General features: G+C 22.0%; 3 protein-coding genes across 7 annotated transcripts; 2 read left to right on the forward strand and 1 right to left on the reverse strand.

The window, feature by feature from the left end:
• Positions 1–1,785: 1,785 nt before the first annotated feature.
• LOC102675492 (peptidyl-prolyl cis-trans isomerase FKBP4) lies at positions 1,786–4,507 on the forward strand. 3 transcript variants are annotated; one of them, XM_006610500.2, is made up of 6 exons: positions 1,786–1,983; positions 2,314–2,650; positions 2,767–2,887; positions 3,004–3,251; positions 3,349–3,855; positions 4,090–4,507. In XM_006610500.2, exons 2-6 carry the CDS (start codon positions 2,315–2,317, stop codon positions 4,090–4,092), a joined length of 1,215 nt encoding a protein of 404 aa, XP_006610563.1. In that variant the 5' UTR covers positions 1,786–1,983; position 2,314; the 3' UTR covers positions 4,093–4,507. The 3 variants fall into 3 exon arrangements, with proteins under 3 accessions (XP_006610563.1, XP_006610562.1, XP_031363923.1); XM_006610499.2 differs by having other exon boundaries at positions 4,101–4,268; XM_031508063.1 differs by lacking the exon at positions 1,786–1,983 and having other exon boundaries at positions 2,315–2,650; positions 4,101–4,507.
• Positions 4,508–5,472: 965 nt separating this feature from the next.
• On the forward strand, positions 5,473–8,215 carry LOC102676088 (GMP reductase 1-like). The gene is made up of 6 exons (XM_006610501.2): positions 5,473–5,675; positions 6,097–6,216; positions 6,390–6,647; positions 6,783–6,971; positions 7,063–7,262; positions 7,357–8,215. Exons 1-6 carry the CDS (start codon positions 5,589–5,591, stop codon positions 7,550–7,552), a joined length of 1,050 nt encoding a protein of 349 aa, XP_006610564.1. The 5' UTR covers positions 5,473–5,588; the 3' UTR covers positions 7,553–8,215.
• Positions 8,216–8,681: 466 nt separating this feature from the next.
• Positions 8,682–17,354, reverse strand: LOC102676216 (far upstream element-binding protein 3). 3 transcript variants are annotated; one of them, XM_006610503.2, is made up of 14 exons: positions 17,029–17,354; positions 16,437–16,515; positions 16,010–16,210; positions 15,513–15,639; positions 14,117–14,365; positions 13,797–13,968; positions 13,486–13,692; positions 13,205–13,388; positions 12,960–13,117; positions 12,752–12,866; positions 12,509–12,670; positions 12,132–12,343; positions 11,756–12,041; positions 8,682–8,816 (listed from the first exon to the last, which is right to left on the reverse strand). In XM_006610503.2, the coding sequence occupies exons 1-13, from the start codon at positions 17,110–17,112 to the stop codon at positions 11,781–11,783; spliced, it is 2,211 nt and encodes a 736-aa protein (XP_006610566.1). In that variant the 5' UTR covers positions 17,113–17,354; the 3' UTR covers positions 8,682–8,816; positions 11,756–11,780. The 3 variants fall into 3 exon arrangements, with proteins under 3 accessions (XP_006610566.1, XP_031363884.1, XP_006610565.1); XM_031508024.1 differs by lacking the exon at positions 8,682–8,816 and adding an exon at positions 9,665–10,730; XM_006610502.2 differs by lacking the exon at positions 8,682–8,816 and adding an exon at positions 9,665–10,734.
• Positions 17,355–17,816: the final 462 nt, after the last annotated feature.

Genomic DNA, 17,816 nt, shown 5'->3' on the forward strand with positions numbered 1-17,816 from the left:
ATTTATTACCGTTTGTGCTATTAGTACTATTATTATTGCCATTTCCGTTGTTAAACCATCGACAACCAGCTTTTCCATCATGATGATGCATGATAGGTTGTATATTTATAGAAATTACTGACGCCTATCAAAGAAGAAAATTTATATTAAAATAATATACTAAAAATGATTTTATTTAAAAAAAAATTTGAAATTATCACAAGTATCGATTTAAATGAACTATGTTATAAATATAGCATTCAAAAATTTTTATTTATATCACGGAACCATATAATTTAAAAATATGCAAAGTTAATAAAAAAAGAAATAAAAATAAAGAATATTACTTATAATAAAAATTATAAAATTTAAATCATTATTATAAAATAATATATCATTTCATAATGCACAGCATAATTAGTGATAATGGAACGCTTTTTTTATTTCATAAATTATTTTAGAAACTAGATAAAAATTGCAATAATATAATTATATAAAATTCATTATAATTATATAATAATTATATAAAAATATTATTTATTTTTTATATATTTTTATATATAATATATATATATATTATTTTTACTTATAATATTAACTATTATCTAATCTTAACTATTAATGGTATAAATTTATATACTGGAACTAGTATACTGATAACAAAATTAAAAAAAATTATAAATAAAATAAATTTTAAAGTAAATAATGACAAATTATAAAATAAAGAGATTTGAATTTGAATGTGTAATAAATAGTATGGAAATGTTATTAAAATCTTACCGCGATGCAAAGTAACATAAAAAAAAATAAATGTATTTTATACAATTTCATCTTAAGATATAGAAATTTAAACGAAACTGTCACAAGTTAGAGAATACTTGCATATTTATACTAGTTACATAGTACAATTATATGACTAGTGATGTTTATCTTTCAGAAAACGTTTCCTGTAATCTTCTATAATAATCATATATTTTTTTTTTGTTTTGTGTTAATATTATTCTTCTGTAATACTTAAAAATCATTTTATTCAGTTATTGTAAAATTCAATTGCATAAAAAATAAAATGTGATCTTAATTGTTTTAAAATTTTATTGTAATAGAAAAAGATGATATAAAATATTGAATGAAAAAATAACTATTAAAAATTTGATTTATAAATAAATTATTTATTTTTGTTTAACTTAATTTGCTATTTATATTATTAAATACATTTTATATATACATATTATTCTATTTACTATATATCCCAAATTAAGGAATGATTTCTTTATAACTAATATAATTAATTTATCCATAATTAATTAAATCATAAATATATATTTTTCATAAAATATTTTTCATTGCAAATTAATAAAAAAAAACACAATACATTTTATTTTTATTAATATTTTTTATTTTCAAAAGTAATATAATGGAAATAAATTTAATTATAAAAAAACTGAAAAATAAATATAAAATTTATCATAACCATCATATTTAAAATATTGATTAAATAGAATAAATATATATAAAATACAATCTTTAATAAATACTGAACAGTTTGAAGAATGCAATATATAAATATATTGTATAAATAAAATGTAATAATTTTAATGAATATTAATATTATATTTTGAATTATAGAATTATCTATAATGAATATAATAATTAAATTAATATAATTATACTTATTTAATAATTTTATATTAATTTAATAAAAAAAATATATAAATTGTATGAAAAATGAAAAAGATTAAAAGAAAAATTGAATTGTTTCAAAAATAAAAATATAATCGATATTCGTATAAATTATATCGATATTAAAATCGAGATACCATAACTAAAAGTCGATAATCGATACGAAAATGAAGCTTTAGAATTTCTGGTAAGTTCTATGAAATTGATTACTTTAAACGAACTGCGAGACCAGCTAGTTTCTGGAATCATCTGCCTTAAACGTGTTTTCAGTATTACGTAAAGTGTTATTGAATTACAAAAATATTACTTAAAGATTTAAAATAAGTAAGTATTCTTGCAATATGTATTATTTAATTTTATATATATACTTTCATTTCTTTTTGCTGAATAAATATTTATGTACATATTATTTTTCGTTAGTTCCATTAACATCATTTATTTTTATTAAGAAGTATAAAGACATTGCATAGTATAAATTAATTTTTAATTTATTATTTGTTATAATACTATGTTTTAAAAAAATTTTTTTTTATATCATTATTTATGTCATAGTTATTCTGTGGTTTTTAAGTAAAATCAAATTTACCATTTTTAATAATATAAAATATTAAATATAAATAGATATAATATTTATTCAATTTTTTTTTAATTTAGAATGGCTGCAATTGATATATCTCCTAATAAGGATGGAGGTGTTATGAAAGAAATAATCAAAGAAGGTATTGGAGATGAAATTCCATCTCCTGGAAGCAATGTAACAGTCCATTATACTGGTACTTTATTGGATGGAACAAAGTTTGATTCAAGCAAAGATCGTAATGAGCCATTTCAATTTGAACTTAAGAAAGGATCAGTTATCAAAGCATGGGATATAGGAGTAGCAACTATGAAAAAAGGTGAAATTGCATTATTGACCTGTGCTCCTGAATATGCATATGGAAAAAATGGTAGTCCACCTAAAATTCCTCCAAATGCAACACTTAAATTTGAAGTAAGTTATTAAACATTAATTTTAATTATATAAAAATATTAATCTTTATTAATAATATATTTTAAATTTCATTTAATTAAAAATTTAATGTTATGAAATATATTTTTCTTTATTAGATCGAAATGATTAGTTGGAAAGGAGAAGATTTAAGTCCTGAAAAGAATGGAAGTATTGAAAGGCATCAAATTATACAAGGAAAAGATTATATCACTCCACAAGAAGGAGCTTTAGTAAATGGTAAATATAATTTTGTAATATTTTCATTTTATGCTATTAAAAATTTAAATAACATATTTTATATTTTTGTATTTTATAACATAACAATTTATATTTCAAATTTATTGCTTTTTTAGTACATTTAATGGGAATGTACAATGGGAAGATATTTGAAGATAGAGATGTACAATTCAACCTCGGAGAAGGAGAAGATTGTGGTGTCATAGAGGGTATTGAAAAAGCTTTAGAAAGCTTTAAAAGTGGAGAAAAATCAAAACTTATAATTAAAAGCAAATATGCCTTTAAGAACGTAGGAAAACCTGAATTTGACATTCCACCAAATGCAACTGTAGAATATATAGTAGAATTAAAAAACTTTGAAAAAGTAATTATTTTATTGTGACATATAAAATAATAAAAATTTTTTTAATTAATATTAAAAAATATAATATAAATTAATAATATTAATATGTTTATTTCAGGTAGAAGTTTGGTCCTTGAAGAATCATGAACAAATTGACTTAGCTAAGATGTACAAAGAGAAAGGGACAAATTATTTCAAAGCAAATAAATACAATTTAGCAATTAAAATGTATAAAAAAATTACTTCGGTTTTAGAATATGGAGAAGATTTTGAAGGGGATCTTAAAATAGAAAGAAATAATCTTATTTTATCAGCACATTTAAATTTGGCATTATGTTATTTAAAATTAGATCATAATGTTGAAGCAAAAGATTCATGTAATGAAGCTTTGAAATTAAGTCCAGAAAATGAAAAAGCACTTTTTAGAAGAGGACAAGCATATCTTGCATTAGCATCACCTGAAATTGCAATTAAAGATTTTCAAGAGGTTTTAAAAGTAGAACCAAAAAATACAGCAGCTGTAAAACAAATTGGAATTTGCAATAATCTCATTAAAAAGCAATTAGCAAAAGAGAAAAAGCTATATGCAAATATGTTTGATAAATTTGCACAAGAGGATAAACAGGTTTGTGAAAAACAATAATAATCTTGTGTAATATAGAATTGCAATTATTTTTTTATTACTCATTTATATGTATGATTTTAATTATTAATAACATGTCCTTTATAATTATAATATAATTTATAATAAAAAAATTAATATGTAATAATATTGATTAAATTTATATCATATAAAATATATATTTTAAATAAATTTTTAAATTATATTCATGTGATATGTTTGACCATAAATTGTTAGTAATGTCACAGAAGGAAGAGGAGAAATTGCGAGAACAACCAGATGTGATGTGTGGGGCCTTGGGTGAATGGGGTCAGGAAGAACGACCTGGAGGTAGAGATGCAACTGCCTTTGAAAAGGAGAATCCTAATATACTTATGCTCAATGCTAATGGTACTGATGAATTTCAAAATATGTAAAATATTGATCATTCTTTACCCAGTTCCTTACACTGCCCCATTTTTAACTGCCAACAATATGAAATTTTGTTAATTATTCTAATGGGTTTCTAATGTGTTTCAAATATGTCAACATATATAAAGATGCATATTATATAGTTAATTAATATTCTGTAACATTTATGCATCCTAGTCAAAAAAAATTCCCATTTTGCATAACTAAATCAGAACTTAAAAGAATAAAACTTTTTTGCTTGAAATCTTTTTCATTTTTTATATAAGTTCAAACTATACAAACAAGAATTATAATTTAATAGATAATTCATTTTGCAATTCTAACAATTGTAATTGATGTTTCATCACAAAATTATATTTAAAATTATGTACACTTTAATAATATATATTTTTCATTCCATAAAATTGTAAATGCAGTATGATAGAGCTAAATAATATATAATTCTTGAATAATTATTTGTACAAATAATTACCTTATTGCTATTTTTGTAAAAAATTTTATAAATTATTATTATATTTTAAAAATAAGGTAAGTGATATTCTATTAATATTATTATATTTGTTTATTTAATTGATATTCAATTTATAACAAAATTATTTTTCTTATTTTAAATAAGAAAAAATATATTAATAAAAAATATATTAATAAATATGTAATATGAAAATTTTTAAAAAATTTTATTATATAAAAATATGTATATTTTTAAAGATTATTATTTTAAATATATCAATACTATATTTCTTTATATTCACTTTTAAAACTTTAAAATTAAAAAATAAAAACATACATAGCTTCTTATAAAAATTTTATTGCTTAGTAACAATCGTATTAAATCATAATAAGAAGACAATTGAGATAAATTGAGACAAGGTAATCAACTATTAATTGAACTGCGTCTGTCTTGACTATAATATAATTTATTTTTTATTTGTAAAGCGTAGTTCATAATTGAAATACATAAATATGTTGATGAATATATCAAATAAATTTGTATAGAAATTTAAAATTTATAATAAATGATCTGTATAATAAATAATTATTAATCTACAAAATAAATATTAAATATTTGTTAAATTATTAATTATTTAATAACCAAGAGTTTAATAAATACTATAATATATCTTGCAATCTTATTGGTGATTTTATACATTGTTTGATATACTTAACCAATGATATGTTTTAATGTGCATTACTAACACAAATTCAATGACTATTAAGAATAAGCGATCGCCGCGAAACTACAGGCTCATATAATCCTTACTCTTCGATAGAACTGAATCCAAGTCGTCTACTAAAAGTGAATGAGGAATTAATTGTCTTTTAAAATGCCTAATATTATAAATGATATTAAATTAGATTTTAAAGATGTTTTATTACGTCCAAAAAGAAGTACGTTAAAAAGTAGATCTGATGTAAGTAATATTTATATAAAGTTTATAAAAATTTATGGAAATCTATATTTTTGTTTCATCTCTTTTTTTATAAAATTTAGTTATGTTTCATACATAATCAATATAAAATTATAAAAATATGTATTTTTAATAAATTTAGCTTATTAAAAAACAATTTTTTTTTCTATATTTATATAAAAGAAATATTGAGAGCAAAATATTGTATTTTTTAATATGAACATAAGAATCTCATTTTTCTTATTTTTTAAAATAATTTTTATATTAAAAACTTCTTATTTAATAGATAACAGTTTATAAAAAGTACATTTATAATTTATAATTTACTAATTAATCATATGCATTTATATATTTTATTTCTTATAAACATTAATTAAGAAATTTTTTTATTTAATATTAATGATGAAAATATGCTAAATTTTAGGTCGATTTATTTACGGAAATCACATTTCGTAATTCAAAACAAATTTACAAGGGAATACCAATAATTGCTTCAAATATGGATACAGTAGGAACATTTGAAATGGCTAAAGCTTTAGCAAAGGTATATTTTACGTTTATTTTAATTTTATTATAATAAAAATTGATACTTATAATAAAATTATATATAATTATATATATTATATATATAAAAAAATATTATAAATTATAAATAAATAAATGATTCAAATAGCTAAAAAATATTAATTATCATATTATTAAATTATTATATTTTAGTATGGTCTCTTTACTACTATTCATAAATATTATTCAGTAGAAGAATGGAAAAATTTTGCTGCTGAAAATCCTAAAGACCTTAAATATGTAGCTGCTAGTTCTGGTACAGGAAAGGAAGACTTTGAACGGTTGTCAAATGTACTAACATCTGTACCAGAATTATCTTTTATCTGTTTAGATGTTGCTAATGGTTATTCTCAACATTTTGTTGAATATGTTAGAAAAGTAAGAGCAGAGTTTCCTAATCATACAATTATTGTAAGTAATTATATTATCATATTATAATTTTGTAGAAAAAAACAAAAATATTACTTATTGAATTATTATCTTTAATATTAATCTTTGATTATTTAATCTTTTTGTATTTAAAAATAAAAATTATTACTATTGCAGGCAGGAAATGTAGTTACTGGTGAAATGGTAGAAGAATTAATATTATCTGGAGCAGATATAATAAAAGTTGGAATTGGTCCTGGATCTGTATGCACTACACGAATGAAGACTGGTGTAGGATATCCACAATTAAGTGCTGTAATTGAATGTGCAGATGCAGCTCATGGTTTAAAAGGACACATTATTTCTGTAAATAATAATATATTGTTTTTGTACATATATTAATCTTTTTTTTTTTTTTTTAAATTGTATATAACTTATTAAGAAATATATTTTGTAGGATGGTGGTTGTACTTGTCCAGGTGATATAGCAAAAGCTTTTGGTGCTGGAGCAGATTTTGTAATGGCAGGTGGTATGTTTGCTGGTCATGAGGAATGTGGAGGTGATACTATAGAAAAAAATGGAAAAAAATATAAGCTTTTTTATGGTATGGCTTCAAGCACAGCAATGAAGAAGCATGCTGGTGTTGCTGAATATAGGTTAATAAATAACACAAATAATATAAAACTATATTTTGAAAAATGAATTATATACTTTTGATTTTTTTACGTTTTCTCTTTTGGATTTTTTTAGATCATCAGAAGGCAAAACTGTAGAAGTGCCTTACAAAGGTCCAGTAGAAAGTACTGTATTGGATATATTGGGTGGTTTGCGATCAGCATGCACATACACAGGAGCTGAACGATTACGTGAACTACCACGACGTGCTACATTTATACGTTGTACACAACAGTTAAATCCAATGTATGGTCCACCACCAGAAATCTGAAGTTATTCGAATTAATTTATTGTAGTACACATTTAGGATAACATTATTATTGAGTCAATTAACAAATGCTATTATTTGCTGGCAAATAATGTTTATATAAAAATTCAAAAGCTTCAACTAATGTAAGTGTACATACATTTTAATGGCAATTTTAAATTGCATTGAATTGAATGAATTTAAAAGATATAACGTTTAATGGCACAAATATGTACCTTATTTATATATATATGTATATATACATATATGTATATATATACATATATTTTTTATGAATATTTCATTCTTAATTATATATTATATACATACGCGTATATTATACGAATTCAATAGAAATGATATCAATATTAGAATGAAATATTCACAAATATATTTTTTAAAATGTTTCTGTAAAGTCAGCAAGATCGTGTGTTTGATACACATATATATATATATATATATATATACATAGCTTTTATTAAGTTAATTACATATGTACATATGTATAAAGTAAATTTACAATGCATGGATATAGTATAAATTGTTTTAAATATATATATATGATAATACATATATTTCTAAACAAAACGCTCATAAAAATATTAAAAGTTGAAATTCTTAAATGATTAATTGGCAATTATTTTATGTATAATAAATAATTAAATCTTAGAACATATTTTTTATTAAGAATCTGTTTTCCTTTCTGTCAAAAATTAATTTTACAAACCTGTTACAAACCAATTTGCGTTCCTTTAAAATTTAACATTTGCATATATTTCAAATATCCATTAGTTGAATTTCTTGATCAGAAAGATTGAAAAATGATTATCTTCATTCCTGAAACATTTTCATTATTTTTATGTATGTTTATAATTGCAAAAATATAATAAATAAAACTTAAAAAGAATTTATATACCTTGTATTAATAAGTATGTTCAAATCTTAATATATAAATTTGTTTAATTCTTTATAATTATTTAAAAATGAAATATTATTTAATTTTACTTACTTGAATTATAAAATATACTGCCAAAATACGAGTATAAATATAAATTTTTTTGCTGTAATATAAAATAAAAACAATATGTTGATTTTAAATACTTAATATTGTTTGTGTGATAACATACTTGTAATGATTATTATTATTAATTACATTTAATCGTATATTAGATGATAAACAGAAACACATCAAAATTCAATGATGTAGAAAAAAAATAGATGTATAATTGTTTATGAAATACATATATTACTTAAAATCATACCAGACCATGGCCGATTTAAGTCATAACTGCAACAAAAAGAATAAATCAAAATTTGAATTTTTATATTACCTATATGCAATTCTATAAAAAACAAAACAAAATTCATTTTGCAATTTAATTATTAATAATATTTATATTACCTAGACATAGAAATGATTCAATAAGGCAAAATTTGTATAAAATTTTATTTTAATTATATTTACTTATTATGGTATTTCCCAAATATATTCATACATATAAGTACTCAACCATAAATAAATTATATTTAAGTATAATATAACATTAACAACAGAAACAAGTATATAAAACAAATAAAGTTCCGATCCTGAAAAATTAAATGTGTTTGATACAAATAATAAAGTAATATATATTTGTAAAATACAAAAATGTATTACAAGTAAAAAAAATAGTTTTATTTTTTATGTATATCAATACATGTATAATAATAGATCTACTATTTATCTTGAATAGAATTTAATACCTTTTTATTATTGAATAGAATTTAATACCTTTTTTATCATTGCAAGTGCATATTGTAGCACATTTTAAAAATATAAATAAATCTTTGTTTGAAAATTTTTTATACATCCAATATTTTATATTCAAATTTTTATGTAATTTATAAATAAAAAAAATTAAACAATAAATATGCAAACAATATTTTTTTCCCTTTACATACTTATTTAAAATTTACTTATATAAAGACAAATTTTTTTCAATAAAATTTTATATATGAAGAAACAACAAAAATATAACAAAAGAATTATCAGTCATTTTTGCAAATATATCTTTCCTGATTAACATAATATATATGTATAATATGTATAATATAAAAAATATCTTAATTGTAGGTGATAATAAAATTTACAAATTCAATTTTGATAAAATTTAAATGATTTGGAGGTTTTACATATGACTAGTAAAATTTGTTGACAATTATTTACGATAATTAATACATTCGTGTGAATAACCATTTGATAAAATTAGTAAATAATATATATGATTTTATAAGTTGTATATAACAAACAATAATTTGATATGCCATCCATTATTCCATTATTCTCCAGTTTAGCGGGTCCTGATTCCTTTGAATATAAACACATAGAATGCTGAATGAAAGATTTAAAATAGTAGTTCCCCTTGATGAAATTTATCGTAGAACATTCCTACAACTGGCAGCTCCAAGAATCTAAAATAGTAGTGGTATTTGACAAGAAAAAGCAAAGGAACCAAGGTAAAATTGTATTTAGTATTGTTATAATAGTGTATATGTGTACGTAGACCATCATATATATATATATATATCATATTCTCTTGCATACATAATAGATAAAACAATTCATAAACAATAGAAACGAATTTTAGCTGTCTTTACAGCCATTATACTTATAATTTTCCTAATCCACTAAAGATAAATGTTTCATGAATGAACCAGTGAAACATAAATAATGACATATTGAAATAAGTATCTAAATGTTTTTCTTATGAATACATTGGTAAAGATAATTTTTAGTATTTTTAACGATAAATGGGAAGCATAATATGGGTATATTGTTGCAGATTCCCCGTTCCTGTTTCTGACCTGCTGCTTCACCTGCCAGTTTGAATTTATGTTACAATCAGGTGTTATGGAACAAAAATACATACAATAGTATAAGTAGAACACAAGTAGACATCATGTTAATATCATATTATAATGTGTTAAATTTCTGGCATTTCACGTTACTTAAAATTAAAACCATGAGTATCCTACAATATGTATATCTATGTATATAAAAAACACAAAATATTATAGTATAAATAGAACATAGTTGGTTCTAGTGGCATTTTTCAAAAGTTTATGGATTTTGCGAAGCGATCAACTATTGTAATTTTATTGTAAACAGTATATGAAGTTACAGCAGGCATTAACCGCATCCCGATGGGAAACTATCTGAAAACTATCTGAAATAAACAAATAATTATAATAAAACATATGAAGTGTATAAATATAAATATACTTTCAAAGGTGTAAAATATATTATTTTAATATTTAAATAAAACATTAAAATATCATAGATTTATCATTTTTATAAATATTTAATTCCCTGAAAGTATCAATAATTATCAGCATAGGTATGATATTTCCTTCTTCTTACACCATTGATTTTCAAATATAATAAATAGTAAATATCAAGCCAATATAAATATAAGTGATTGGATATAATAACATAAATAATTATATTGTATCAATATCAAATTAGTTTGTGTGTATTATAGAATATTCGGAAATATATATGACCTAAATAAAAAAGATATATTTTGTTTAGTCATAACTTGTTTTATACTTTAAATATTTATATATAAGAAGAAGTATATAATATATACAATATTCATGAAATATGAATTATTGTACTTGCTTTTTTATGAAAAAGATATATAATTTAAATGTTTTTTATTAAACTATTTTGCTCTTCATTTGTTAAGAATTAAAAAATAATCAATCTTTTTCAATTATCAATTCTACAATTTCTTCAAATTAATTTAAAATTAATTTAAAATTAATATTTATATCTTATAATTTCATGAATATTTTTCTGGATAATTTAGTAATTAGTAATTGCAAACATTTTAAATATAATTTTAATAATTATAATTTCATATAACTATATTTCATATACTTTAGATATTTTAAAATATTTAAAAATTATGTTTTTATTACACTCAACTTTACATTGACTTAATATAAATGAATATTTAGAAAAAATTGTATGATATAAAAAAAATAAAAAAAATAAATAATAATAAAAGCTCTTAAATCATTAATATTAAAATAATTTTAAGTAATTTAAAATAATATTAAAAAGTATAGATTTGAAAATAAATTTTATATATAGTCTCATCACATCACTAAAATAAAATTTCAATATCATACAATTTTCTAATTCATATTGTTTATTTACGATATGTAAAAATAAATACTTACAGCTAATATTTTTCCTGATGGAAGTTTAACTTTCTGTATTCGTTTGTGAATAAGGATAGTTCTGATAGCCCGTTGGGAAAGACGGATTTTGTTGACCGGTTTGTGGTTGTGTGGTAGATCCAGCTCCTGCTGCATAATAACCCGTAGGAGTTGAACTAGCATTTATTGTTGGATAACTACCATAAGTTTGTGGAAATGTATTAGGAGTCCCACTTGTTGGACCGGATTGACCTTGTATACTTTGTTGTATTTGTTGTTGAGCAATTTGATTGTTTTGTATTCCCAACTAACAGAAATAAAATATATTATTTTAATATTTTTTTACATTATAATCAATTGTATTAATTTTTTTTATAAATATTTTTAATCAATATACCTTGCCTGCTTTCATTTGAGCTTCTATGGCTTCTGCTTCTTTTATTTTACCAATACTTCTATAATACTCTGCCCATTGTGCACTATAATCGGCTTGACCGCCATTCTGTGTTGCTCCTGTCTGTTGTTGTTGTTGTTGTGTTTGTTGTTGTTGTTGTTGAGTAGATCCAGCAGCATTAGGTGTTGATGTATTAGATTGATTCTGTGTATTTCCTACACATAAAAATTAATTTATACTTAATTAATTTATACTTAACTTAAGTAATTTACATTTACCAATTAAATTAATTTTAATTATAATTATAATTTTATGAAGATATAAAAATTAATTAATTTTATTAATTAATTTTTATATCTTCATAATAGAAAATTTTTTACCTGATTGTTGATTGTGATCTTGTTTTCCTTGTTTTGCTTGTTGTTCGATCATATCTGCTTCTCTATGCATACCTAATGATCGATAATATTCTGCCCATTGTGCACTATAATCTGGTTGTCCCGTTTGTGGATTTACTTGAACAGGTGTTTGACTTGCAGTATCTTAAACATGATAAAATTAAATATATATATGATATATATATTTTTAATTATTATATTTATATTATCTTAATGTAAACATACTTGTATCAGTAGATTGAGGTTGACTTGGCCAGGCTTGATAAGCTGTTCCTGCATTCCATGTTGGATTATATCCAATTGCTCCTTGTGTACCAGTAAATGAAGTATTAGCTGGAGCCTTAGATTTAATTTACATTAATGAGAAATATTAATAAATAATTTCTTTACATTTTTTATATTTAAAAATTATATAAATTTATTATATATTTACCATGCCTAATTTTTCACTAAATATTCTTTTTGCATGTTCCACTTGTTCGGGATTTCCACGAATTATGAAAATTTTCTCATTTTCATTACTTTGATTTCTTCTATCTAATTCACAATGTGCTCCAGTTTGCTGATTTATTTGTTTAATGGTTTCACCACCTAAAATAATGAAAATAAATATTTAAATATTTATTAAAAATATTTATATATTAAATCTTATTTATATATTTATGAATATAATTTTACCTTTTCCAATAATGATACCACATTTTGAAGATGGAACAGTGAATGTCGTTTCTATTTTATCTTGCATAGGACCTCCTTGACGTCTATCCCATCCACCATATTCATTTGGATTTCGATTATTGCTAAATCCATTGCCTCTTGGACCACTTCTAGCTCCCATATTACTTCTACCATCATCTCTTCTCTATATAAATATTTAATAATAATATAAAAAAATACAAATAAAAATAATATGATTTTTATGAAAATTATTACAAAATGATAAAAAAAAATATATTTACCATTACACTATCAATAAGTTCTTGAATACGTTGACGCACTTGTTCTACAGCTTGATGCTTTCCAGATACTATACATTTTCTATCCCCAGGACCATCTTCTCGTCCTTGTTGGAATTGAACTCTTGCTCCAGTTTCTGCTTGTATTTTTTTAATCATATCTCCTCCCTTACCAATAACAACACCTACAGCAGCTCTTGGAACAAGTACCTAAAAATTAATAAATATAATATTTATTTATATAAATATAAAACAAATAGTTTTTAAATATCATGTATAGAAATTATTATATATTTGTAAAAACTATGTTATACCTCTACTCCATCAGTGGTTCCAGAACCATGATTAAAATTACTATCATTTGAGTAATTTCCACTCCTGTCACTCCCTCTTGAACCTCTATGAAACATTTGCATTTCTTTTTCAGCTATTAATTCATATACTAATTGTTTAGCATATTCAACCTTTTGAGGATCACCAGTTATCCTATAAAAAAAAAAAAAAATTTATTATTTATTTTAAAAATTTTATAAATCTTTTATAAATTTAAAAATTTTTTGCAACAATAATAACTTAGAGTTTATAATAATCCAATAATAAATTAGTTGGAAGTTTATAATAAATTAATTGTTACCTTAAAGGTTTTTCTTGTTCTTGTGAAGGGCCTTCTTGTATAACAACCATTTTTGCTCCAGATTTCTCTTGAAGTTGTTTTATTGTTTCTCCTCCTTTTCCAATAATTAAGCCAACTTTTGGTCCAGGAATCATTATTTCAACAAATCCTGGATGACCCATCATTCCTCCACTACTTCCACTCATATCGCCGATTCCTTCAGTTCTACTTCTTTGATTTACAATTGATAATACCAATTCTTTAGCTCGACTGAAACACACACAATTTAAATGTGCAATGTAATATTAAATAATGCTGAAGTTTGAATATAATCTATTAATATACAGTAATGTAATTTGTTTGCAACACATGATGTGATGTCTACTGTGTGCCAAGATATAAGTCATGAATGTCACATTATTTTTTGTTTGACAAAGAGTTATTTCTTAAGTGTATAATAAAATTAAATTTCATGTTAAAATGTTGTAGGCTTAATTATAAGCAGATTTAAATAAATAAAAATTCAATTTCTCTTCTTGTTGCGAATAACACGTCCCCATGCATATCCTATCCTCCTTCCTTCCTTCTTTCTCTCCATATCCTATTGAAAGCAAAAAACTATTAGTAAGTACAAAATTATTAAATTAAAAGCCACAACTTATTTAATAAATTTTCAATGAGAAAATATTCTGAAGCATATGTAAAGTCAAGTACGAGCCCGCTATTCGCATCCAGGAGCTAAGTAAAGATTCTGTAAAACATTTGAGAATTTCAATATGCAAAAGCATGTAACCTACATTTAAAAAATGCATGTTAACATGAAGTGATAGCATATGGAGTATACTAAACACACGCAAACTATATTTCACCAGTACTATTTGTGCTTAAAGCACATTTTCTAACAAATACAGTTAGTGTAGAAAGCATTATATCATATATAACAACACCACAACGTAAATTTTAAAATGAAATAGTTGATACTTTCAGGTGTTTCTAGAAAATTTTACAATGAAACTAGGTGGATAATTTGTTATTAAGTAAATAATAATCTAATCAATTTTTTATGTATCAAATATAAGGAGGATAGCAGGTTTGTTTTCCTGTACATGTGTTTATAATATATATACACATATATGTAGATATTTATATATATGAACATATATAATTCTTTTACTTTCACTCTCTTTGTGTATATACATATATACACATATATTTATATATATGTCTGCATGTATATATACATAAGTATATGCACAGATGTAAAATATATATTTTGCATTATGAGTGTAATCAATAAGTGCCACTTGACATAAACCACGAAGTAATCCTTTTTTCTAGGCAAAATTTTGTAAAGTGGAAATTGCATTGCATACAAAATAGTTAAAATTAACAAAATAAGAAGGGAAAAACAAGTTACTTGACAGCTTCTCGTGAACCAGTTAATGTGCAAACACGTTCAGGTAGCCCACTTTCTGATGCCATTTGTATTTTACATCCTGTTTCACTTTGCAATCTTGTTATCTGTTCTCCACCTCTGCCAATTACTGCAAAGATAGCATTGTTAATTATAATAATTCATTCAAAAATATTATAATAATTTAATTATATATTTAAATTAAAATAAATTTTATTTCTATATTCATTATTCAATATATATTATTAATACATATAATATCAATTTATCATAATATATATCATAATACATATCAATTATAAAATTTATACAAAAATGAAAATATAACAATATTAAATATGAAAATATAACATAATATTAAATTATAAATTAGAATTTATGTATCTTTATTTAAATTTAATAAATAAAAATTAAGAATATTTATATATTTTTAACTATATATTAACTATATATATTAACTATAAATTTTTAAGAAAATACATATATCAATATTTACTTACTCAGACCAACCATGTTATCTGGAACTCTGATATCTTCATTACAGATACCACCTACATTTCCTATTGGTCCTGATGAAGATCCTGCTTGTCCTGATCGTCCAGTTGGATTAATTGATTCCCCTAAAGAATTACTTCCTGCTGGGCCACGAAGTCCTATTAATGGATCTGACACTAATGATGCCATTTTTTTTGCCTCGGGTTCTAAAATCATAATCCCATATCAAAAATTTTATATTTATTTTTTATTTATTATTATTTTAAGAAAAAATTCTTTTACATGCACATTTTTTTTATATATAAAAAAATTATAATAATGTGTTAACATTATTATTTTATGTACATCCTATTTCTAAATTAATATACCAAATTTGATAATAAATTTTTATTACATACATATGTACATATGTATATATATATATAATATTACCTGATCCATCTTCAAGGGGACGTTTTAATTTAGCATCCTGATTATTTTGAGCACCAGCTGGGTTAATCTTTGCTGCTATCTAAACATAATCACATTGAAATTATGATTATTGATAGCTTATTATTATTATAAATTTAAATAATTAAATGAATTATAAAAGATAAAATTATTAATTATAAAATAATTAAATATTTAAATTTGATTAATTATTTTAATAATCATATAAATGTGTAAATTGCAATAAATGTAAATAACATAATTTAAAAAAAGAAAATAAAGCATATGTATATATACATTATAATATTATATACATATATATATATATATATATATATACATATACATATATATATATATTAAAATAGAATTTATTTCTTGTACTTTTCAAGTACATTAAACAAATATTAAAATAAAATATTATTCAAAAGAAATATAGTTATTAATACATTTATATTTAATTAGATATTTTTATTTGTTGATGATTAAAAAATCGACGTATGGTTTAACAAAAGTGTAAAGTGTTATATGGCCTACTTATAAAAATATCATTTAATTATAACCTATACCACATTGATTTAGCATATTTACTTACTTGTTTTGCACGTTGCAAAGCTGCCGCAAATGCGGAGCTTTGACTAAAATTTTGAGGCGGAGCAACCGCTGAATAGTCACTCATGATGGAACATGAAGCAGGAATACGAATAAAACTACTTCAATATTCCTTTTAGCAAACTGCTATTAATAATCAATACTGTTTATTTAACTCTAATATACAATATTTAAATTATATTTCACATAAAATACAAATATTTCAACAACCTGCTTTGAAAATACACAATTGTTCAAAGCAAAACTTTATGAGTGAAAGAACTGTGCTTTCACAGAAAGAACAATACAGCGCAAGCGTCGGTCATAGAATATAAAATTTTGAAGATTGGTAATTATTTCAGAATTGATAATATTTCAAATACATATATATATATACAGTATATATATATATACATACGTGCTAAAGAAGTGTAGAAAAGCAATTTTTTTCTGTAAAATTAAAATTTAAATTAATTTATTTATATATGTTTAAAATATATAACGAATATTATATAATATTTTGTATGTATTTATATAATTTTTATATGTATGTATTAAAATTAAGTTACATTATTAAAGTTAATTTATATCTATTATATTCATTTTTTGATTTTTTATGTAATATAAAAAAAACAAATTTAAATCTAACAAACTTAAAAGAAATATCTGTTTTAACTAAAATAGATTAAATTGAAAAAATTTGTTATTTTTTGAATATGTATTTATATATTTCTACTTCATAAATTTTTAATTCTATGCATAAGTATATTTCTATGTATATTTATGAACTAA

The sequence above is a fragment of the Apis dorsata genome, unplaced genomic scaffold, assembly GCF_000469605.1.
Source record: "Apis dorsata unplaced genomic scaffold, Apis dorsata 1.3 scaffold_74, whole genome shotgun sequence".
In the NCBI taxonomy this organism is placed as follows: Eukaryota; Metazoa; Arthropoda; class Insecta; order Hymenoptera; family Apidae; genus Apis; species Apis dorsata.